This window comes from Sciurus carolinensis, chromosome 12 (assembly GCF_902686445.1).
Source record: "Sciurus carolinensis chromosome 12, mSciCar1.2, whole genome shotgun sequence".
In the NCBI taxonomy this organism is placed as follows: Eukaryota; Metazoa; Chordata; class Mammalia; order Rodentia; family Sciuridae; genus Sciurus; species Sciurus carolinensis.
The window spans coordinates 23,696,914-23,722,853 of record NC_062224.1 but is presented as its reverse complement, the minus strand read 5'-3'; the positions used below and the strand labels follow the sequence as shown (position 1 = coordinate 23,722,853).

General features: G+C 39.3%; 1 protein-coding gene across 1 annotated transcript; it reads right to left on the bottom strand.

The window, feature by feature from the left end:
• Positions 1-14,104: 14,104 nt before the first annotated feature.
• On the bottom strand, positions 14,105-15,111 carry LOC124961975 (casein kinase I-like). The gene has a single exon (XM_047521042.1). It carries the CDS (start codon positions 15,109-15,111, stop codon positions 14,134-14,136), a length of 978 nt encoding a protein of 325 aa, XP_047376998.1. The 3' UTR covers positions 14,105-14,133.
• Positions 15,112-25,940: the final 10,829 nt, after the last annotated feature.

Below are 25,940 nucleotides of genomic sequence, written 5' to 3'. Positions count from 1 at the left end.
CTAGGTAAGCACTCAACCACTGAGCTACATCCCCATCCCTTTTCATTTTGTTTTGATGCAGGGCCTTGCTAAGTTGCCCAGACGGACCTCAAACTTGCCATCTTCCTGCCTCAGTGTCCTACGGAACTGGGATTACAGGCATGGCCCACAGTGACCAGCTCGAGGTGTTCTTTGATTTCAATTTGTTGGCTGTTCTTCCTCGGGTAGTTTCCCCAGAAAGAGAACCTGGTTGCATATTCTGAGCTCATGGTTTGCTGAAAATGCCTTTTCTTTTGCCATTGCTTGGCTGTGTAGTGGATTCTGAGCTCTCTCACTGTCCTGTAAACGCCCTCTAAATGTAGTTTTGCTCTTCTCTCACTTCCAGCAGTGTAGATGAGGAGACCAGTACTTCTTTGATTCCATTTGCCTTGGAAAATAACCAGCTCTTTCTGCCTAAAAGCTTGTTAAGACCTCATGATTGAGGTATACTCAGGATACAGCAATGTCACCATATATGTCCTTTTTATTGTTCTACCCTTTAACTTTGTGTCGCTCTCAATCTAAAGACCCAAGTCATTCTTCATTCCTTTCTATCTAGGATTTCTAAAATTTGTAGTATTTCTTATCCATGGTGCACAAATTTGTTCGGCATAGTGGCTATATTCTCTGGTCAATCTACTAAAACTCCAATGGAGAGTATAGCATATTTTGTTTGTCAGTTCATCTATTGAATTTTAAAATACACAATCAAGTCCTGTTCTTTCAGAAGACAATTTCTGTGCTTTAATTGCCTGTCCTTCAACACTCACAACATAAATTATTGAAGTGTTCTTTTATTCCTTTTGATTAGTTGTGTTTCTTAGGTGCCAGCTGCTTTGGTTATATAAGAGCATTTGGTTATATTCAAATTATAGTAGCCTTCTAAATGGTGAGTGGTCTTCCAGCTGATTCATATCCTTGGGTATAAAATCCCTCCACAGGTGGAGAACTGGGGTTCATCAGTCAATGTGAGAAAAGAGGAAGTCTACTGAAGTCAGCTGGTGCCCCTCACCTCAGGCACATTTGGTATCATACTATGTCTTCACCCTGGTTCACCACAAAGACAAGCCTCTTCCACAGCTTTTGAGACCTAACTTTGCAAACAATTTTCTGAACCTGACAACTACTGCAGAGCTCAGGGTCTCAGAGGTACTTGGATGCTTTTAGGCTTCAACCAAAGGGGATAGTTATCTGAGTGGCCTTGGAATCAAAAGGGAAGGGAGTGAGGAATTTGAGTTAAAAAAATTAAAAACTTTAATTTGATTCAATTTTTTTTTTTTTTTTTTTTGCAGTGCTAGGGATTGAACGTAGGGCCTTGTGCTTACAAGGCAAGCACTCTACCAACTGAGCTATATCCCCAACCCTTGATTCAATTTTTTAAGTCCTTGTGCCCCAGAGCACAATTACAAAATATCACCATTATATATACTGTGTCGTGATATGAGGCAATATATTATGGGTATGTCTGTTAAATATACATAGCTAATTGAAATGTATAATTATTTGAAGAATCACAATGAAAGTAAACTATTATTTTTAATATATTGAATCCTCAATTCACTTTTTATTGAAAAAGATGCAGGTATTACATGGTGAAGACACAACTTTATATCACATATATTTTGAATATCCCATTAGGGATTAAAGAGTATTATAATCCAGGAGAGGGTTTGCAGTTTAAAGTTACCACATGAGAGAACATGTGTGTTGGTTTCTGAATGATTTTTTCCTAAATTTTGCTAAGTTCATCAATATGCTAACATGGAGGGTAGAAATATAACAGACCAAATTTGTAAACTTTCTAATACAGAGGACTGCATCTGGGACAACAGCAGTGTTGTTGGGATACCCATTCTGAAGTCTGTTAATTCTAAAAGGTTTTTTCATCCTGGTTCAATTAATGTCTCCAAATAAATTATCAGTTAACAAAATGTTTGTCAGGCCAAACCCTGATCCAGGCTTGTCTCCATGTGAGGCAAACAGTGGCCCCGGGCCAAGGACGCTGCGTGCTCTCCTGCTGAAATAGGAGCCCGGCTCCTGGGAGACCAGAGAAGCCTAAACAAACATCTGGGGCCTTCGAGCTGCTTACTATTTTCAGTTTTTATAACAGTCTTCTTTGGATTTCTGTATAAAAGCAAAATAACGCTGCATGTTTTTACTTAAAAGAGACAAAGTCTTCAGATCACAGCTCCAATTTGGTTTCCATCAGTAATGATGATTCTCTTTTTAAATAAATTATCTTTTGCCTCTGCAATCTTTCCATTTCCATTATGTCACTTCTCTTTCTGTCTTTTTTTTTTTTTTCTTTCTGCATTTTGATTTTTCATTATGTTATTAAAGGGGGTTTAATTCATACCAATCTATGAATAGAAAAATCCATCTGTCACAATAGTAGTTGGTGTGCTTGGCTAGCCAACAACTGTAGATGATAAAATGAAGCACAGCCTGGAGCTGGACACTGGCTCTCTGACAGTGACAGTCAGCCCAGGGCTGCAGATGTGCCTGGTTTGCTCAACCCAGTGTCATGTAAAAAACTGAATGTGAATGCAGGAAGGGGAACATGCTCTTACCGGTTTGACCTCAGACCAAACAGTCCTAAATTACCTCTCCCACTTACCCTACCTGAATGACTTCTGAGTCAGCTAAGTTTGATCTGGTTAGAATTTCCATGAAGACTCTTTAGAAGCACAAAGCACACCATTCTGAGGTACAGCCCGGGACTGCGCTTATTTTGGGAGTACCGCAGGAGACTATGTGGGTTGTCTTGGCCTACTGATGAACCATCCCCACCTGAAAGATGTTCCAAATAGTCTATCTGTGCAGGTGTGTGAAAAAAATCAAATCGTACAAAAGTATTTCTACACTATAATATATATAACATATATACTATAATAGTATAAAATATATACTCTAATGGTATGAAATAAAGCCGGCCAAGCGATTTTGACTGCTGTATCTCCTTAATTCATTGGTTCTCTTCTTGTAAATACGCTAAAGTCTTCATGAAGGAAAATAAAAAATGAATTTTATGTGGAAAGCAGCAATCAAAACACCATGGGTATATAACGTGGGAATGATGTTAACAAATTTGAAAACTGGTTTCTCAGCTCCCATGAAAGTGATTTTCACTTTAATTTTTAATTATTTTTCATTTTCATTTTCTAAAAATTTATAAAATGAGATACATTTAAATTGTAGAGTTTTTTATTTCGGTGCTGGGCATTGAACCTGGGACCTCATGCATACTAGGCAAATACTCTACCGATGAGCTACACCTTGAACCCCAAGATAGTCTTTTAATGAAGGCAAACTTTCAACTTTGTAATAAAGGCAATAGTTAGTGAACTATATCAAATTATGCTCCCCTTAATTCAATTACTTTAAATAAATGATTGATTTCTTAAGCAATAGTGATACAAGCTAATTTAAAAAAAATTATTTTTTATAGACTGTATTTTGATTCATTGTACACAAATGGGGTACATCATTTCATTTCTATGGTTGTGCACGATGTAGATTCATACCATTCGCGTAATCATACACGTATATAGGGTAATGATGTCTGTCTCATTCCACCATTTTTAATATCCCCCTCCCTCTCATTTCCCTCTACATAATCTAAAGTTCCTTCATTCTTTTCTTTTCTCACCCTTCCCCTCCCCACCTCCATTATATATCATCATCCACTTATCAGGGAAAATATTCCACCTTTGGTTTTTTGGGATTGGCTTATTTCACTTAGCATGATATAAGCTAATTTACCATTACATGTAAATAAGGCAATACATTTGCATGTACAACATACAATAATTACCACCATTCTTCTGAAAATTCTCGATGGCTTCTTTTCTTTCCTTCTTGTGTATGTGTGTGTGTGTGTGTGTGTGTGTGATGGGAGTTTGAACCCAGGGTGGTCTCGTTAAGTTACCCAGGCTGACCTTGAACTTGTGATCTCCTGCCTTGGCCTCATGAGTAATTGGGATTGCAGACAGTGCCACTGTGCCTGACTCTGGATGCTTTCCTTTAAAACTGGCCTAGGCATTTTTCAACTAGAAAAACTAAGGAACATTTTCTCTGTTTTTTTGTTTTTCCCCATAATTTTTTAAGAGAAGTTTTTGGATTTTGATTTTCCTTTTTGTTCCCTTGTTTTTTTGTTTTTGCTTTTGGTGTGTGTGTATGGTGCCAGGGACGGAATCCAGGACCTTGCACATACAGTTAAGGGCTCCACCACCAAGCTGTGCTCCCGGTCCTCCCCTTATTTTTAAAGTGGTGCATCTGTGAAAGTCATACAATGTGAAAAGGAGAACTACCCATTTAGCGAGAACTTCTAATGAAGTACAAAATAATTTGAAAGATGATAAAATCATAAGTATAAAATATAAAAATTTTTAAATTATTTTATCAAAGTAAAGAAATGTTTTTGTGCCACAAAATGCTTCTGTGGAACACACAAACATTATAGGACTGTATCACAATTTGTTTACTGTATTGTTGGTGGACATTTCATTTGTTTCCAGGTTTGATTGTCATAAACAATATAATCCTGTCTATTCTTGAACATACCATTTTGTGGACATATGCACTTGTATCTCTTGGGTATTTAACAAGGAGTTCAATGTATCAATTTTTTTCTTTTTTTCTTCTTTATAAAAATTTTTTATTCCAAAATCATGGAAACAGTCGCTGGTGTTTTCTTGTAGAGGCCTGTTGTGTCACATTTTACATTGGGGTTTATGATCTACTTTGCAAAAATTTTTATGTCTCAGGTGAAGTTGAGGTCAGGGTTCCTGTTTTTTTTCCTTCCAAGTGTATATCCACTTGACCATGCAGCATTTACTAAAAAGACCATTCTTTCCCCGCTTGAGTCTGTCATCTATCATAAATGAGTTAATCACATAAGCATATTCCTAATGTATTTCAGTTGCATTCAGTGTATCTATTCAATTATTTTTATGTAATTACAACTATCTCTTAATCCACAAAATTTGTAACTACTGACATCTGGGAGTTAAAAATCTTCCTGCCTAGTTCTTCCTCAAGATTGCCTTAAGCCATTTAGGTCTTCTGCATTTCCATTTTAGAATCAACTTGGCAATTTTTATAAATAACCTCCTAGAACTGTGCTTAAGACTGAATTGAACTTATAGACCAGTTTGGACAGAACTGACATTTGTGACATGGTATCACTCTAATTAAAAGATATTATCTTTAATTTCTTTCAGCAATTTTTGAAGTTTCAGTGTCAAGACCATGTAATCCTTTTCTTGTGGGCAGAGGGGCGGGGGGTACCGGGTATTGAACTCAGGTGCACTCAACCACTGAGCCACATTCCCAGCCCTATTTTGTATTTTATGCAACTACAGGGTCTCATTGAGTTGCCATGTTCCTCTCTAAGTTGCTGAGGGTGGCTTTGAACTAGAGATCCTACTGCCTCAGCCTCCCAAGCCGCTGGGATTACAGGCATGGGCCACAGGGCCCAGCCAGACCATGCAATTCTTTTATTAGACATGTTCCTTGGTTTTAAATTTTTGTGCTGTTTTTTATGGTATTTCTGAAATTTTTACATTCTACCGTTTTTTAAGTATATAAATCTAAAATTGATTTTTGTGTATTAAAATGTATCATGCAAACTTACTAAATTCTCTTACCTATTCTAATTATTTGGTTGGGGATTATTTTGTACTTTCTCTGTACACACCAAGCCACAGAACACAGACTGAGTTAGAAAAACCTGAATCCAAAGTCTAGATGGATAACCAGTGAAACTTCTACATGCTCCATGTCCTTGTATGTAAATGGAGGATAGTAGAACCTACTATTACTATTGTAGGATTAAATAAGATGAGGCAGGTAGAACAGGATGTTCTGACCTCAGTGACAACCAGGGGGAATAGAGTGGAAATCAGAACACCAGTGTGAGTGAGAGACAGGACAGCCCAACCCTTTGCACCACCAAGTGCAGAAATTATAGTGGGAAAGGAAGAATAACTTGTCAATGATTCTTAAACCTCCTCACCCACTTAGACAGCAAGGTTTAAAGTGTGGAAGGGAATTTTGTGAGATTGTTGAAGAAATTTCTTTGGACCAGATAGTTGCAAAGTTCCTACTTTGTGGGGAGGGGTGAAGGTGTTACTTTCTAACCCCAAGCTTGTGGGCAGTGGGGAAAGGGATTGAACCCAGGGCTTCACACATGCTAGGCATGTGTGGTATCACCAAGTTACATCCCCAGCCCTTTTTATATTTTATTCTGAGACACAGCCTTGCTAAGTTGCCCAGGCTGACTTTGAACTTGTGATCCTCCTGCCTCAGGCTCCTTAGTAGCTGGGGTTACAGGCATGTGCTTCTATGCCTAGCTCTTTCATCCATTTTGAACTGATTTTTGTATATGGGGTGAGGTAAAAGTCTAATTTCATTCTTTTGCTTGTGGATATTCAGTTTTCCCAATACTAGTTACTGAAGACATTCCCAATTCCCAATTCTGTATTCTCAATACCTGTGTTGAAGATGAGTGGAATGAAAATGTGTGGATTTATTTCTGGGCTCTGTATCTGGTCCCATTTCTTATGTCTTCATTTCTTTTTTCTGTTTTCTTTTTTATTTTCTAGGGTCTTTCTAGCTGCTAAGGAGTTTCTTCCATTCTCAAGCATGTATTATATTTCTTCTAGTATCAAACAAATATGTATTTTAATTGCATCTGTAATGAACATGGACAGTTTATTCCTTCTAATTATTTCCTAAATAATACAGTGTAACAACTCTTTACATAGCATTTACATTGCATTAGGCATTACAGCTAATGTAGAAATGGTTTAAAGTATCCAAGAGGATGTGTGTATGTTATATGCAAATCCTATGCCGTTTTGTATAAGGAAACTGAACATCTGAGAAATTGGGTATTTGCAGGGGTCCTCGAACCAAACCCCTTTGGATTTGCAGGAATGATTATACCCAAATTAAGACATTTATGAAATGGAGCCCTCCAAGATAGGTTTTGGAAATATCATGGTGGAAGCCCCTCAGGTATCAGAGGGTTCCCTTGTTTTACTTTTGTGGTGGACACAGAGCAGCCCTTTTCAGGTTTCTCTTCAAAGAAGACCTGGCTGCTCAGCTCCAGGAAATATAATTGCAGACAATATCCTGAGGCCATCTCTTCAGTTCTGGGGTTCTCTGTATCAGGGGACTGAGCCAGTCAGGGTACAAAGGCCCAGGACAACTCTGATGGGCAATTCTTATATCAGCGTTCTCCTCCTGGTTCCTCAAGGCTTTTTTGGGACTGCATTTGTTTATTTGACTTCTCTTTCTGACCAGTCCTTCTTTCACTTTCCCTTCACAGATGTTAAGGCCTAATAAATATCTTGCCCCTCAAATGCATGCACTTGTCTGCTCCTGGAATACGCAATCTCAGACATTTCACTGCAAGCCGAGGTAGCTTGACCTCCCTTACCCCATTCCCACATCCGTTATCCTCCAGAGCTGGTCTTAAGAACATAAAGGGTAGAGTGGACTGGGTCAGGTGTGATGCTGGTTAAGTGTCTCACCAGTTTCCCTGAGTACACAAACTAGGACCAGGATATTGTGTCTATGGAGATAGTGGCATGTCCATATGCTCAGGACCTGGTTTGGATATTGAAGAAGCAATCTGGAGCCCTTTCAGGTGCGCTAGGAGATGTGGGCTATAGTAGTTTTCCTTGATGTTTGCTTAGGTGAAGTCCCATTCAAAAATGGGGATTTCATGAGGTTGCACCTTCCTTCCCTGGCCAGGTCAAGTTTGCAAGTCCAGCACCAACTCCTCCCAACACCCTTGAAGCTGGAGGACCCACCCAGCTCCCGATGGTCAGACTGGAGCAAGGGGCACAGATCCCCTAGCAGTGTATTTGCTCTGGGTCTCTCCCCTCCTCCTTCTCCTGCTCTCCTGTGTGGCTTAGACTTCAACTCGTTTTCTGAAGCTTCCCTCAGGACAGGAAGATCTAATTAATGCATCTGGGAGAAAGCCAAGGCACTGTTTAAAGGTTTGTCTTCTGATACAGAATTGGGAGCTGTAGCAAGAAGAGGCCCAGACTCTGGAAAACGTTGCCCACTGTTCTCTTTGCTCTCAGGGAGTAGGATTGACTGCCACTTTCTTTTCAGTCTTTTTTGTTGCCTTTTCATCAATACAATGACCATCATAAAAAAATATTTATTGTAAAATACATGAACATGTTCATGAACGAATTGGGGAAATGACATTATCCTGTTCAACCAGATTATTTGCCCATGGATATTTATCTCCTTATTGGAAAAAAGAAGAGACTCACCTGTCTTGAAACAACAAAAAGGGAGAGTGTCTCAATTATACCCTCAGGGGAAAGAAGAAGGTGAGGGCCCATGCTACAGCTAGAACCTACTAGCTAGAGGTTTGCAAGCTACAGAAACCTGACTTGACCCTGAAAAAGGGTTGGGGAGGGGAGCACAAAGCTGCCGCAGCTGAAATGCAAAATCTCTGTTGTTTTTCCACACCGGCTCATTAAGATCCTTCTGTTTGAAGTCACAGCTCCTGGCTCCAATCTAGGAGGCCTGCTCTTATTTCTTGAATCTGCGCCCACACCTTGTAGGTTTTTTGCATGGCCTGTCTGGTTGTCTGACTTTGCACAATGTTTTCAGAAGCTGTCAGGCATGTGTAGCGGTCAAAGAGGCAAGTGTATGTGTGCAGAGACGGAACCAAAGTTGCAGTATTTCACAGCTCATAGACAACATGGTGTTATTTTCCAAACGCCCTACATTTAAAGCTTCCCGTATGTAACCTGGGGACTTTCTGTGCGGACATAGTTTAGGTGTCACCTGATAGGGAGTGGAGGGTTGATGAGATCACTTCTCAGGGCCTCTGTGTACCTTTGAGTTTACACTGATTTTAAGGGTGGTTAAAGCTAAACATTCCACAGGGGTTAGGAAGAGATGTTGTAGTCGATGAGGAAAATTGTTACCACTTGTGTCCTAAGTTTTTCTAGGCAAAGGTGATCTCTTGCTTAGGGTGCAGAAGTCAGGGTTTTCAAGCAGGTACCATTGAACATTTGAACAGATTCAAAATGCTTCTCAAGATGCCTGGTGGTGAGAACTCTACAAATCAACCTTGCCATTTCCCTTCCTGGTCCCAATAACCAGTGGCTACCTTTCCAGGTAACCACAGGACCTCCCTGAACCCCGTGTACAAGTCTGTAAAACAGAGGTAATAATCATAACAACGACTTCAGAGGGGAGTTGTTGTGAAGCAGATGAGCAAACACACAGGCCCTGGGGAGTTCACCTGCACAGCTGGCTCCTTACAGTATTTATTATCCTCTCTGTTATTCCGCATTTGCAAATAACTGTAGTCTCAAAGTGTGTGCTGCATAAATCCAGCCAGAATCTTGGCCACAGCTACCAATATTTGATAGGTATGTGTTAACGTAGTTCTAACCTGTAATTACCAGGTTACCAGAAGACCACACACTTGTTCAAATTATTTTGACTTTCCATATTTTAGTATTTCTACCCTACTATATTCTACCAATGATTTGAAACCACATTTATAATGAAATAAAAGTGTTTAAGATTCATATCCAGGGAAAATATAGACTGATATATAGGTATAAAAGTTTTTATTTTACAATTTAAATGTTATTTGTGATATAATTTTATAATTTCTTTATAATATGTAGTGTAACTTATGTAATTTATTTAAATTATCAAAAAATTGTAGGAATTAATCGTACACAAAAATGATGGACATAAAGTTGGGATAAAAATTTCCTTCCAAGTTCCTTGAAAACCAAAAGAAAAAAAGAAATATGATTAGCTTTGTGTGTCTCTGTTGTCCCAAAGAAAGCACTCCAGTGGGAAAAAAGAAAACAAGTTGTTACGGTTTGGATGTGAGGTGGCCCCCAAAAGCTCACATGTGAGAAAATACAAGAAGGTTCAGAGGAGAAATGATTGGATTATAAGAGTCTTAACCCAATCAAAGATTTAATCCCCTGATAGGGATTAACTAAGTGGTAACTGAAGTGGGAGGGTGTGGCTGGAGGAGGTGGGAATTGGGGTGTGGCTTGGGTATACATTTATATTTGGCAAGTGCTCTCTCTCTCTCTCTCTGTCTCTCCCTCCCTCCCTCCCTCCCTCCTGATCACCATGTGAACTGTTTCCTTCTGCCACACTCTTCCACCAAAATGTCTTGCCTCACCTGGAGCCCCGAGGAATGGAGCCAACCTTCTGTGGACTAAGACCTCTGAAACCAAGAACCCTCAAATAAACTTTTCCTTCTTTAAAATTGTTCTGTTCAGATCCTTTAGTCACAGCAGAGAAAAAGCTGACTAAAACACAAGTATATAAAAAGCTTTACCTGATACATGGGTATGAAAATTTTTTTTCATATGAGATACTGAGAACTGCCATGGTTAACATCTTCACTACTTACAGACAAGGAGTGGTAACTGACGTGTCACATCTTATAATGTCCTTTCATGTGTCCCAGCTGAATAAAGCCAAGTGTTTGAAAGTCACCTGGGAAGCTCAAGACAAGGTGTTCCAATTCGAGACCTGTCTTCTGACCAGGTTTCATCGAGGAAAAGTACAGCTGTGGAGAGCAAGGGACCTACTGTCTTATAGAATGTCTCTCAATTATGCTGACAGAAGCCACCATCATAAAGAAAACAGAGAGTTTGAGATTATTTATTTTGGTAAGGGGCTAGATTGCATTATAGTTTATTATTTTGAACTTTGTCTTTTATTGGGGCTTAGAATTGAATAATATATGATAAAATTGCTGTATCTTAAAAAAAAAAAAACTGCTTCTAAAGACATAGTTTTCAATATCCTTCTATTAGATTCACATGATACATTTTTCTTAGAACCACTTGCCAGGAAGAAAAAATTGATCAACTGGTATTAGATAAGAAGAATTTGGTTCCAGAAACAATGACAGATTTAAGGGCTGGGGTTGTGGCTCAGTGATAGAGCCCTTGCCTAGCATGTGTGAGGTGTTGGGTTCAATCCTCAGCACCACATAAAAATAAATAAATAAATAAAATTATAAAAAAAATTTAGATTTAACATCAGAAGCTCCCTTCCACCTAGGTTATTCTAGAATAAATACTTTTCTCTTTCCTTATTTGGCTCTTATTCTGTCACCCTGGTTTGAAAGGTCCTGCATTATTTGTGTCATTCTTTTTAAGCTCCTAAGATTACTTTTTTCAAAGAGGGTGAGACATGAATTGGAAATCAAATGTGTGGTAGCCTTTCATGTTGTAAAGGGAGAACATTTAAGATTCATTCACTGAATGTATTTATTAATATTGATTTCAACTGGAAGTAACACAGAATCCAAACGATTTTGACTTAAAGAGTTTGTCTTGGGCTGAGGTGGTGGCTCAGTGGTAGGGCACTCACCTAGCACGGATGAGTCACTGAGTCACTGGGTTCGATCCTCAGCACCACATAAAAATAAAATAAAGGTATTGTGTCCACCTATGATTAAAAAATATATTTTAAAAAAATCACTAAAAAAAGAGTTTGTCTTACATAAACAAGTTCAGAGAAAGGTAATCCAGGACTGACGTGGGTGTTTAATAACATCAGGAGACCCAGAGACTTCCTCTCTTTGAGCTCCACCATCTATCTGTGTAAATTTCATTCTCATTCTCACTCCTCACCCCCTAAGTATCAGGTATGTATACCAGAGAGGAAGAAGAGGAAAGAAGTGACTGGCCATAGGTAACATGCCAGTTGAGTCTATTCCATTTAAAAGCTTTTTCCGAAGTCCCTACCGCATCTCCTTGTATATCACTGGGTAGCACTGGGTCACCTAGCCATCCCTAGCTGCAAAGGGCTCCAGGAAGGTCAATGTTTTAGTTGAACACATTGTTTCCTAAACAAACTCACTTGCTTGGACTGATTTTTATGTCTGCCCCTTCCTTTCTGCTACCATTGCAAGTATGTGAATCACACCATCATCTCTACCTGCTTGCATGTGGCAGCTTCCTTGTCAAGCCTCTCCCTGTGACATTTTCTTCCTCTTTTTCTCTGTGCTGCACAGCACACCTGCACTGTTTCTTTGAATTTTATTGTCATCTCCAAATCTCATAAGCTGAATAAACCCATAAACAGATGCCCTGTCCCTCAGGGACTGCTGTTCTTCTCATTAGTAATGAAACTTAAAAAAAACTTCAAATGGAACCCTGCAGGGAGGGGGCATGCAGAAATTGACTATCGACAGAAGAGAGGTTTAAAAAATTCCTATAGAGTTCTAATCTCTGGGATATATAGAGAACTCAAAAAACTTAACACCAAAAAAACCAAATAACCCAATCAGTAAATGGGCTAAGGAACTAAACAGATACTTCACAAAAGATACACAATCAATCAACAAATATGCAAAAATGTTCATCATCTTTAGCAATTAGAGAAATGCAAATTAAAACTACTCTAAGATTTCATTTCACTCCAGTTAGAATGGCAATTATCAAGAATACAAGCAATAAATGTTGGTGAAAATGTAGGGGAAAATACACACTTATACATTGGAACGGCAAATTGGTATAATCACTATGGAAAGCAGTATGGAGGTTCCTCAGAAAACTTGGAATGGAACCACCAGGTGACCCAACTATCCCACTCCTTGGTTTATATCCAAAGGGCTTAAAATTAGTATACTACAGTGACACAGCCATGTTAATGTTTATCACAATAACTAAGCTATGGAACCAATCTAGATGCCTTTCAACAGATGAATGGATAAAGAAAATGTGGTACAGATACACAATGGAATATTACTCAGTCTTAAAGAAGAATGAAATGATGGCATTTGCAGGTAAATGGGTAGATAGCTAGAGAATATCATGCTAAGTGAAATAAGCCATTCCCCCAAAACCAAAGGCTGAATGTTTTCTCTGATAAGCAGATGCTGATTCATAGTGGGGGCGGGTAAGGAAGAATGAAGGAATTTTGGATTATGCAGAGGGGAGTGAGGGGAGTGGTAGGGCAGTGGGAATGGGAAGGATGGTAGAATGAGACAGACCTTATATATATGTATGATTACATGACCCGTGTGACTGCACCAGTGTGACAGCAGAGGAATGAAAAGTTGTGCTCCATTTGTGTACAATGTGTCAAAATGCATTCTACTGTCATGTATAACCAATTAGAACAAATTTTAAAAAAAGAACAAAAGTAACAATAAGAAACAAAAATCCTCTCTAATATTCTCAGAGAAATTTGGGGAAATATTAGATTTTTTTTTTTAAACAGAAACAACTTTTAGTTTTTAATGAACTTGTAAACAAAAAGCTCCCATTTCAAAATAAAAACAAAATCCCAGATCGTATAGATGTTTACAGTAATTACATTTATCTAAGCAACATACATACAAGTTCAGTTGTAAGATGTTAACTGAATTTCTGTGACAAATATGCTTTTTTTTTTAAATACCAAGAACATTATAGAGTTAATGCAGAGTCCTAAGGATAATCTAGTAATCACTAAGTTTTTCTTAAGTCTTCACTTCAGATGTTGTTATTTCTAGCACAGTAAGCAGGCAGAGTCTTTCATATGCTCAAACACTGGAATCTGTGGTTGCTATCATATCAGCTGGCTTGCAGACAAGAAGCCAACCATTTAAAGAATGTTTTAAGTGAACAACTTGCAAACCCCAGGGTGGAAAAACCCTAAGAATGCACAATTGTGAGCATTCACAACCATCAGAACTGTGGCTGAAGACTGTTCATGCCCTTCTTCTGAAATGAGATCTCAAAGCGGTATAGTTCAAAATGAAAGGTTTTAACAAAAAAATGGCATATGCACAGTTTCTCCACCAATCTGAGTGTCAACCATTTAGTTAACTTTTCCACTTGAAAAAAAATGAATAGAAAACCGGACACCATGTTTCACTATCTCAGTTAATATTCACAATTACAGCGGCTATAACTCACGATACAGCATCAACGATGCTGCCCAGAGCCAGTTTATACTGAAATTAAGTTCTTTACACCAAGTAAATGGTTGTCCACAACACACTGGCTAGTGTAGGTATGAACTAAAATTTCTAGATTTGGGGAGAAACATTTGCTGCTGCAATCATCTGCTCTGCTTCTTCTGTTCTTCAATTCATGCTTAGAAACCTGTGGGGGTTTGGGCCTGCTGACCCTGCTCACTGGAAGAGGCTGCCTGCTGTGCTGCTTTTTGCTTTAACATTGTCCAGTCAAATGTGTAGTCATACTGATGGTTCAGGGTCCTGAAAAAGATGCGGAATAGCTGCCTCAGATACATGTAATCCGGGGCTTCCTCAAAGCGCAGCCCACGACAATAGTTTAAGTACATAGCAAATTCTGCAGGAAACCCCTTACACAAAACTTCAACAGGAGTGGACATCTTCTTTTCACTAATCTTTTCATACTTTTGTTTCTTTGTTGCAGCCTTCAGTCCTTGCCACGGCAGGCTGGTTCTATTAAAATACATTAAAACATAGCCTAATGATTCCATGTCATCTCGGCGACTCTGCTCAATACCAAGATGTGCATTGATGCTGGCATACCGGGCTGTGCCAGTGAGGTTCTTATCTTCTCTGTATGGTATGTGTTGCCTGGTCCTGTTGTCTCTGTACTTTTTGGCCAAACCAAAATCAATAAGGAATAACTTATTACAGTGCCGCCCAATACCCATGAGGAAGTTATCTGGCTTGAGGTCTCTGTGTATAAAATTCTTGGTGTGCACATACTCGATTCGACTGATCATCTGGTCCGCTAACATAAGGACAGTTTTCATTGTGAACCTTCTCGAACAGAAGTTGAAGAGGTCTTCGAGGCTGGGTCCCAGAAGATCCATGACCAGCACGTTGTAGTCCTTTTCCTGCCCATACCACCGTATGTGGGGGATGCCAACCCCACCTTGGAGAATCTTGTAGAGTTTGCTCTCATACAGCAACTGGGGGTGCCTGGCCTTCTGAGATTCGAGCTTCACCGCCACCTCCTCGCCGTTGGTGAAGTTGATCGCCAGGTAAATGTCCCCGAAGGAGCCCGACCCGATCTTCCGCACCAGTTTATATTTCCCTCCTACGATGAATTCGGCCTTGGAGCCGCTGCTGTTCGCCATCCTGAGAGAAGCAAGATGGAGGCTGCGGCCAGGCCCCGACGCCTCTCAGGAGAGGACGGACGCCTCGGGGGGCTCGTCCACCCGGCAAGGCTACGGAGAAGGGCGGTAGGTAGGAAGGGGACAGTGGAGGAGGGCGGCAGGAAGGGGACAGCGGAGGCCTCTCCCGGCGCAGAGGGCCCAGAACCGGCCAAGCCAAACCCGAGCCCCGCCGCTCGGTCAGCTTTCTCGTCGTGAGTGGTTCTCGCGGTTACTGAGGCCAGGCAGCCTGTTTCTGGGAGGTCGTCGCCGCCTGGCTTTCACGGCGACGTCGTGGGCTGGAAAAGGGGCGCGGGGAGGTAGGACGGCGACACTGCTGCCACCACTGCCGCCGGCTCCGGCCCGGCGGGGGGAACCCGGTCACTCCGCCGCCGCCGCCATCTTGTCACTCCAGCTCCGGCCGACACGAAGGGCCCCACTCTTAGATTTTTTTAAAAAATAAGACAAAAGTCGCTTTGGAGAAATAGTCTTCAGAGAAGAGAGAACTCTTGGAAACGAAAAACAATGATTGCCAAAAATGAATAGTAAAAGAAATGTATGATAAACCTAAGGATCGCTTTCTAAATGCAGAACAAAGGACCAGAGGGGAAACGTGGCAGGAAAAATATGAGAGAGAAATAAATCCAAGACGGCTAGTGTCTCACTAATAGTAATTCCAGGACGACAGAGGAGATAGATGAAAGGGAAGACCTAACACACATAAATTTCCCAGAGATGAAGGTCATACCAAGATTAAAAAGGTCCTAACATAAGGAATGGAAAAAGGAAAAATACTCCCACTGAGACATAATTGAAAAATTTCAGAGCATCAATGATAAAAGAAAATACTAAAAATTCTAGAGGTGCGGGGAACCCCCAACAGGTCCTATTCCCATCAATGATGAAAGAAAATACTAAAATATCTAGAGGTGGTGGTGGTGGGGGGACCCCCAACAGGTCCTAAATAAAACATCAAATGGGCATTAGACTTCTCATCAATTTAGAAGAAATGGACAGATGTCTTCAAAGTTCTGAGGAAGAGTGAGTTTCAATGTAGACTTCTCTACCAATCTAAATAGTCAAGAGAGGATAAAAGCATTTTAAGGCATACAAGAACTCCTGAAATTGACTCTCCCCCTGAAGAGTATTTGACAAATGTGTCAAAGGGAAAAAAGTTTAAAAAAAAAATCTGATCAAACCAAGAAGGCAACACATGATTCTGATAATAGCAAATACAACCCTGGAGAGAACTGGAGGAAAGTCCTGGGGTGACAGCTTTGCCACAGGCTAGAGAGGATCAGGCCAGAGCAGAGGAAGCGGCTGGAAGGTCCTAACCCCGGGCATTCTACACTGGGTCAGTTTTTGGAGTGCTTATAAAGACACAGTGTGATAAATGTAGCCAAAACGAGGGAAAGAAAGATAAAGAGTGCCACAACAATATAATCGAGGAAATGGAACCATCATACCACCTGGCTCCTTTGTGAAAGATACACAGTCAAAATAATGTGTGTAACTTTCAGAGCCACATACAAGACCAAGCACAGAAATCTTAATTATGATCAGAGGACAACTGAAAGGAGGCTTAGATATGTCAGAGATTCTGCTTATAGATAATGTAAAGATGAATAAAGGTAAAGGTATGCAATCTGAAAGCAGTACCGAAACCCATTATGTCCTGAAAATACTGATATCACTTTATTTGGGGGTTTGAAATAGAAGGTGGCATAAGTAAGCAAGCCAAATCTCCAACTAACAAAGTATCTAAAATTGAAAAGGTAAAAAAAAGGATAAGAATATTATTTACAGATATGAATAATCCTTCAAAAATTAAAAACATACAGAGTTAAAACCAGTTAAAAATGGTTGCATCTGGGGCACAGGGCTAGGGCTGGGATTCATTACAAATTCTCCTGTGTTCAATCTTCTAAACCCATAACACTTTGATAAAAGCACTTTAAAAATATTAAAAATAAATTTTAAAAATTCCCATTATCATCATTTTGTTCTGGTACCTGTTTAAAAACTATTTAGTGATTTTCACTACTTATAGAACAAATTGAACTTACTCCTGGTTGCAAACGTATTCAAATACATTTTTTCTTTTTTAAGTTTAATGGTTGTTTTTTCTTTTTGCTTATGTCCCTGCAATTGACTTTGACTTTCTCACATATATATATTTTTTGCACACATATATACATTTTATCACATATATTGTAAAAAATTGATCATTTTTACCATTTCAAGTGACAATTTGGTAGCATTATAAATACATTAACAGTGTTGTACAACCATCACAATTATCCATTTGCAGAGCATTTTTAGAATCTCAAATCCTTTACCCATTCATTAGTAATTTTCTATTCCCCACTCCCCACAACACCTGCTAACCTCTCTTCTATTTTCTGTCTCTGTGAATTTCCCTATTCCACCAGGTCCCTGGTATAAGTGGAAACACAGTGTTTGTTATTTTGTGTTTGGTTGATTTCACTTAGCATCATGTTTTGAGTTCCATCCATGTTGTAGCATGTATCAGAATTTCATTCCTTTTTAAGGCTGAACAATATTTCATGATGTGTATACACCACATTTTGTTTAGCCATTCACCTGGCAGTAGATCCTTGGGTTGTTCCTACATTTTGGCTCTCATAAATAGTAATGCCATAAACATTGATAATTCAAGTATCTGTTTCAGTCCTTCGGGTCAAGGCCTAGAAGAGACTTGCTGCTGGATCACGTGGTAATTGTGTGTTTAACTTTCTAGAACTCACCACACTAGCTTTCATATCAGCGGCACCATTTTATGTTCCCACCAACAATGAGCAAGAGTTCTCATTTCTTCACAACCTTGCTAATTCTTGTTATTTTCCATTTTTTTAAAATTTTTACTTTTAAAAATTGCCATCCTAATGGGTAGGAAATGGTATCCAATAACTTTTAATGGCCCTACTCATCTAGCCAGTGATTCTACTTTAACCCACAACCAAACCAGCCAGATGCAATGATCCTTTCTGAGAACCCCTAACCTGTCCAGTCTAAGGCTCTTTGTTTATATTCCTCTTGGCTGGAGTGCCCTCTCCCTATCTAAATCACATGTGATTTTCTAGACTGAGTTCAAATCTAAACTCCCCAACCAATTAGAAAGATAACAAAGTATTTAGAGGCTTATAGAAACTTCCTCTCAAAATTAAATAAAATGAAGAAGAAAATTTAGCTGAGAATTTCATTGGCATTAATATTAGGGAAGACAGATGATTACAAAGCAAGTATATAAAACTCAATTACTCTTTAAAATATCAAGAAAGTAAGTTAGAACAAATAATGAAAATGTCTTATTCATAATAGCAACATCAACAAAAGAAAGGAAGTCTAGAAATAAACTTAATAAAAAACAAAGAAACCTTTAAAATACCACTGAAAAGACTTAAAAATAGGCAAGTAAATATAGCTTAGTGGCTCTTCTTATCTGTGAGTTTCACATCTGTGGATTCAACCAAATGCAGATCAAAAACATTTGAAAAAGGAAATTGTATCTGAACTGAACATGTACAGACATTTTGCCTTGTCATTATCATCTAAACAGTGTAGTGTAACTGCTATTTACAGAGTCTTTGCATTAGCTAGGTATTATAAGTAATCTGGAAGTGATTTGGAGTCTGTGGGAGGTTGTAGGTAGATTATAGGCAGATGCTATGCCTTTTTTTAAAAAATGAACTTTATTAGAAAATTCACTTTTTTTTTTTTTTTTGGTACTGGGGATTAAACTGAGGGGCACTCAACCACTGAGCCACACCCCCAAGCCCTATTTTGTATTTTATTTAGAGACAGGGTTTCACTGAGTTGCTTAGCACCTCACTTTTGCTGAGGCTGGCTTTAAACTTTAGATCCTCCTGCCTCAGCCCCTGGGCCTTTGGGATTAGAGGCCTGCATCACCCTGTAATAGTATCGCGCCGGGCGATGCTATGCCTTTTTTTTTTTTTTTTTTTTTTTCAGTGCTGGGGATTGAACCCAGGGCCTTGTGCTTGCAAGGCCAGCACTCTATCCCCAGCCCTGATGCTATGACTTTTTATATAAAGGACCCAGCTCAGCATCTTCGAAGTTTGGTGTTCTCAAGGGGTCCTGGAACCCACCCCCTTGGATACAGAGGTACAACTGTATACTTCATTTTCAATAGGGCAATTTAATGTTATAAATATATTACTTCTAATAAAATCCTTGCATGTTTAATCCCATCTGGGTCTTTACTTCTCAGAAGATCCAGACTAATACAGAGTCTTTTGCCCATTTTTCCTTTGGGTTGTCTGCCTTTTTACTAATTGATTAACCCATTATGTTCCATCATTACATTTATGGAACACCTAAAAAACTTAACTTGAACAACAAATATATCACACTAATGGTAAATTTGAAATAAATTTTTTTAGAGTTCTATGTTTTTGAGGAAATATGCAAGTGATTAGTGATAATATTCATTAGTTTAATAAATTAAAATTATATTTTAAGGTATGAATTATGATTTCCAACCCATTTTAATGCACCTGTATTGATTTCATTGAAATATTCACTGAATTGAAAACTTGGGACTTAATGGGAATTATTTCTATATTCCAAACATGAGACATTTGTTGAATGTGTTGATTTAAACATCTTCTCCCTCTTTGTGCTCTACCTTTTAATTGTTTTTATGCAGGGTAGGTGCCAGGGATTGAACTGAAGACCACACACATACTAAGCATGCATTCTACCACTGAGCTACATCCCAGCCCCTTAATGTTTTCTTTTTTTGTGCATGCGTGTGGTACTGGGGATTGAACCCAGGGGTTCAATTATTATTTTGAAGACAGGGTCTTGCTAAATTGCCAAGGCTGCTCTTGAACTTGTGATCCTCCTGCTTCAGCCTCCCAAACTGCTGGGATTACAGGTGTGCTCTACTGCGCCTAGTTCAATGTTGTCTTTTGATGTCAGTTTATATAGTCATGAACTGCATAATGTTTCAGTCAAAAATGAACCACATATGTGATGGTGGTCCCATAGATTGTATTGCCAGGTGACAGCATAGCTGTCTTAGTTTGTTTAAGTACAGTCTGATGTTTGTACAATGACAAAATTTCCAACATTTATCAGAACATATCTCCATTGCTAAGTGACACATGACTAATTTGAAGGGTGTTTTGAGAAAATTTAAAAGCATGATAGACTGAGAATAGCTATTCCTATATGAGTTATTCAGATACAGAGAATAAAGAGGACTTTTAAGAAAATCTTCAGTAATTAATAAGTGAAAATTCATCACCCCACCTTTGATGCCTCTTTCTTATCCAAGAAAGAAAACTGTTTCAGTATCACTAGAGAGGTATTACACAAAGTACTAGAGAAACTTGAAATAAAAAAACGAACATTAACTTCTGTTACTATGTAAATAAGTGATGGTAAGTTTGAGTTTTTGAAATAAACTTCAAAAATATCTTTTGGGGGACTTTTTTTGCTTAATATATAAAGATTATAAATGATCATGACAAGTGATTGTAAAAACACAGAAAAGTCTAAAGAAGGAAAATATAGATGACCAATAATCCCATCATCCAGATGTAATTAGTGTTCCATGACTGTGTTATCTGTCCTTCTACATTGGCATGCATAATATTTCACTGTACAAAATATGCATTTTATTTAGTCATTCTTCTATTGGTAGTTTTTTTTTTTTACCATATTTCCAACTTTGATCTAATTGTCTTTAACATTTTGTAGGACAGTTCTGTTAGCAATGAGTTATCTTTTGTTTTTCTGAAAAAAAAATCTTTAATTTGCTTTGATTGTTGAAATCTATTTTCATGGTATAGATTGACAAAATAACAGAGTTTTTTTTTCTGTCAGTATTTTAAAAATGTCCATCCACTGTCTTCTGGCTTACATAATTTCTGACATGGAGTGTGCTGTAATTATTACCTTTGTTCCTCTATGTGTTTTTTTTTTTTTTTTCCTTTTGTGTGTCCTCAGGATTTTTCTTTTTTCACAGGAGTTTGATTATGATATGGTTTTTGTTTTGTCACAGAATTTAAGACTTGGAAGTTCTCTGGGCTTTTCAAATTTATATTTTAATGTCTTTCATTCTTTTGAGAAAAATCTCAAGCACTATCTCCTTAAATATTTCCTATGTCCCTTTCTTTTTCTTGTTTTCTTTTGAAACTCCAATACACATATGTGAGATCATTTTTATCATTCATAAGACTTAGATGCTTTGTTCTGTGTTTTCACTTTTTTTTTTTTTTAACTGTGTTTCACTTTGGATAATTTCTATTGAATTATCTTCAAGTTCATCAGTTCTTTCCTCAGCTCTGTCTACAATGATGCCATCAAATTCTTCATCTTGAGCTAATATTTTTATTGCTAACATTTCCATTAGTCTTTAATCATTTCCATCTCTCTCCTGAAATTCTCTGTTCATGCATGTTGTCCATCCTTTCCACCAAGTCCTTTAACAGTTATTTTTAAATCTCTGATCATTTGAACATCTGGGTTGCCTCTGCATCTTAGACTGTTTTATCTTTCGATAATGGACTGTTTTTCCTTGCTTTCTTAGATGACTTGTAATTTTTAAATGAATGCTGATCATCTTGTATGAAACAGTAAGATAGTGAATAGTATGTATGCCCGGACCTGGGCATGCTTCTTCTGTCAGGCTATTGATGTGAGGGCTTGCATTAATATAGTGAGAAATTGAAATGGGTTGGGTTTTGGTGCTTCTATGGTTAACTTCAGTGTCCCATCAGCCTCAAATTCCTCTAACATTACCTGTATTTACATCAGGGCCTGGGGTACTAGGGAGCTTTCTCAGTGTTATTACTTCAGCTTTAGTTTATTCCTAAATATGTGTAACAAAAGGAAGGAAAGGTCACTTTCCATGTTCCATCCTTTCCACACTAGATTCTTATTGCTTGTTACTCCATGCCTGGCACATGAGGGGGACAAGGGGATGCTGTCTGTTGTCTTGGTTCAGTCTCACCCTTAATACCCTTAACCGTGGTTTGGGATTTTCGCAGCATTCTATCACCTCTTTCCTGTGGCAGTAAACTCTGCCCGTATCTGTGGTCGGTCTTGGTGGGAAGTTTCTTGCCCCTTCCCAAGTGGTAATAGACCTCTCTCTCTCTATTACTCTCTTAATCTCACTCTCTCTCTCTGGTACTGGGGATTGAACCTATGACTTTAAGCATGCTAGGCATGTACTCTACCACTGAGCTACACATCTAGCCCAACAGATGTCAAAGGCAGTGCTATCAGATCTTAGACCCAGGATGATTTCTTGCCCATCCCCACAGAGATAGAGAGCTTTTCCTTTAACTCTTCTCCCTCCCACAGTGGGTCTTTACCTGTACTTGTGGGGAGGTAGCAGTGTTTTCTATCCTACCCTCAAGAAACTTTTGCTCCACATAAAAGAAACCAGGCAAAGGGCTGTCTCCTATGTCCAGTGTTGATGCTTAACTTTCTCATATGAAGGTGGATGTCATAAGGAAAGGATCTGTGACAATGGTGAATTTCCCATATATCTGGAACCCCTAGCCATTCCAGACTGACCAACCAGTCTCCACTCACCACCTCCCCTCTGGTTTATGGCGTTTCTGAGAGCTCCCCCACCTAAATCTGAATTCCTTATATCCTTACTGTAAAGCCACACTTTTGTCCAGACTTTTTAGATGGCACTGCCACTTTCCCAGTTGATGAGACCAAAAACCCTTCTATCATTGCTTACTCCTTTGTCTCACTTCCAAAATGCAACCCAGCAAGGCCTAATGCTATCTCTAAAAGACACTCTAAAACCCATCCATTGTTCTCACTGTCACTATTGCCTCTGGCCGAGGCCAGCACTCTTTCCTAGACTGCTGAAACAGTCTCATCACTGTGATCATTGTTTCACGTCCTTTACCCTCCACCCACCCATCTCCAATGACCTCTGTCCCTAGCTGTCATGATTTGAAAAAATTGTACAACAAAATCAAATATACTTCCCTGTTTTAATCTCTTCCACCACTGATGAAATAAAATCTAAAGCATTCATCGTAGACTCCAAAGTCTCCATAATATCCTGGCTACTAATGCCTCTCGAACCCCATTCCTTCCTTCCCTGCTGCGTTCACTCTTCTCCAATTAGGTACTTTAGTGTCTTCTGCTATTCTTCCTTCCTAGAGTTACCTTTTCTCAGATCTTCACATGCTTGGCTGCTTCTTTTCATTCAGATCACAGTGAAAATGTCACCTTCTTGGTGAGGTATTCCCTGACCTACCTCTACAAAATGAGTCCTAGTCATTCCTCCTCTTTCTCATATAAGCCCCTGATAGCATTGTCATCTGACATTTTATTTGACAGTTCTGCATGACTTAATGACCAGAGCATGTTCTGAGAAGTGCATTGTTCACCAATTTTGTTTTTGCATGAATGTTTTAGAGTGTACCACCCAAACCTAGATGGTATAGGTCAGTCATTCACATATGACCTCCTGGCATAATCAAGAGACACATGATTTGCTGCTGCTGGAGTAACACAACACACTGTACTATGGTAAACCTTTTTTTTTATATAAGTAGAAGGACTATACTCTATAATAATGCAAAGTAAATACACCAGTAACATATGGTCAACATTAAATGTTACCTATTGCACATAATCTTATGTGCCATACTTTTATAAGACTAGCATTGTTTGTTTATACCAGCATCACCATAAGCATGTGAGTAATCAGAGTAATGTCCTGTGATGTTAGGAAGCATACAACATACCTAGGTGATGGGGATTTTTCAGCAGATCTTTAAGGACCACCATCATATAGGTGGCCCACCATTGACCAAAATGTCATTATGAGCACGTGATTGCATAGTGTCATTACCAACTAAATGAAAAGTCTCCATTAAGTGGGGGACCCCTGTCAGCAGTAAATACAGGCTGCCAGGGTGGGGTTGACTCTTTGAAAGCTCACTCCCTATAGAAGGGCCTGCAAACTGAAGACAGGTGAGGCAGAAAAAAGTAGGGGGATCAGAGTAGGCCAGTGGTCAGCCTGCAGTTCTCAAGGTCAAGGTTGGTGCTTCACAGTCAAGTCGGACTGGGTACTCCCCATCAAGAGCTAATACGGGCCATTAGAAAAATGCTCAGCAAAGCCAGCTGCTTAGGCCCTTGGAAACGTGACAGAAACGAAGGGCAGGGCGGAGCAGACAAGACCCAGCAGGGAGGAAGCCCTCTGTTTCCTCTGTGTTGTTTTTCTTTTAAAGCCTCAAACTTAGAAGGAAAAAAAAAATCTAATAAATATATTCTCTTTTGAATTTCCTGCCTGCCCTTAGCCAGCTCTCAGCACGAGCAGCCAAGTTCTTCTAACCTCTGCAGGGAAGGCCAATAGGCTGACAGCTGGATGTCAATATTTACATTCTGTTATCACATCTGCTGAGGAACCCCAGGCCTGAGTGGCTAGAGTGAATTATTCTAGTTGTATCTTCCAACTGCTGGGCTCTGAAAAACATAGTTCTTCTTTTTGAAAGAATGGGTTTTGTGAAGGCATATATATATTTTTTTTGGGGGGTGGGGATATATTTGTATATATCCCCCCCCAGAAGACTGTAAAACCATTCAAAGAGTTAACTCTGCTCTAGCTCCACTGGCACTCAGGATATTTAAAGTGCATGCTGACTGAGGTGGGCTGTCAGAGCCAACATGAAAACGATCTGCCATCAAACAAGACACATCTCCAACATGTCAGTCAACTCTAGCAGCAGTCAGCTGGGGGAAACGGCAAAGGGAAGACACATGTTGGTGTGGAAGCCTGTCTGAGACTTGGGTTTTGTCACAAAGGAAGTGCCCAGGGTTGGCTGATCACCCAGGGTAAAGACGGTGCCCTAGCTGCATTTCACAATTCATGGGAAAGTTGCCTGATCTACACTTTCATTGAAAAAAAAAACCAAAAAAGCAAAAGAAAGAAACCCTTTATGGCAATACCCTTAGCTAGATATTGCCCACAGTATCAAACTCCAGAGAGCTTAAAGAATTTGCTATGCTCTGGAGTCACACTCTTCTTTCTTTATCTCCATTTTCTTCTCCCATTCTCTTCTTTGTAAGGTAGGCAAAGATGCAGGTTAGCACAATCCTGTTGTATATAGACCGTCTTATTTTCTGCTCTGTCTGTGGGTTGGCTCATGCAGAGGCCAGGTTTAGCAAGTAGCACTGCCAAAGGATTTCTCTCTTTCTCACGTAAAAGATGAAGATGGAAAGACAACACCTTTGGTCACTTAGTTTGGTCCTTTAATTTAGTTTCTTCTACACATACACAAGACATCATTTCAAACACAATTACCCCACGTTGACTCTTCCTGGATCTCATGTTCAGGGTCACCACAATTACCCTCCACGATCTGAATGGAACTTGTTCAGAGGCTGGTTCACTGGGTGTGTGACCCCGTGTTCCTCACATGTTGGGACAACAGCCAACAAGTGGGTGCATTTGTTCACGTACCTATTATCCACAGACTCACTCACAAAAGGAAGTGACCAAGGAAGTTTCATTTGTCAACATAAAGCTGTGAGAGCAACTTGAATACCAGTGAAGAATTAAGGAAAAGGCTCCTCATTTCTAGCTATAGATGAGGACTTTTCTTTACAGGCAGTGAGAGGGTTTGTGTACAGACTGATGCAAACTTTCACTGTCTTTTGAGTTGTAGCAGAAATCAATTGTATTCTGCATCTTAAACCTGGTGTATAGTAGACATTGTTCAGAGGTCATTTTTGGGGTGGTCTCCTTCACCTTCTCTCCTTCTTTTTTTCTTACAGCCCATCTTGTGAGA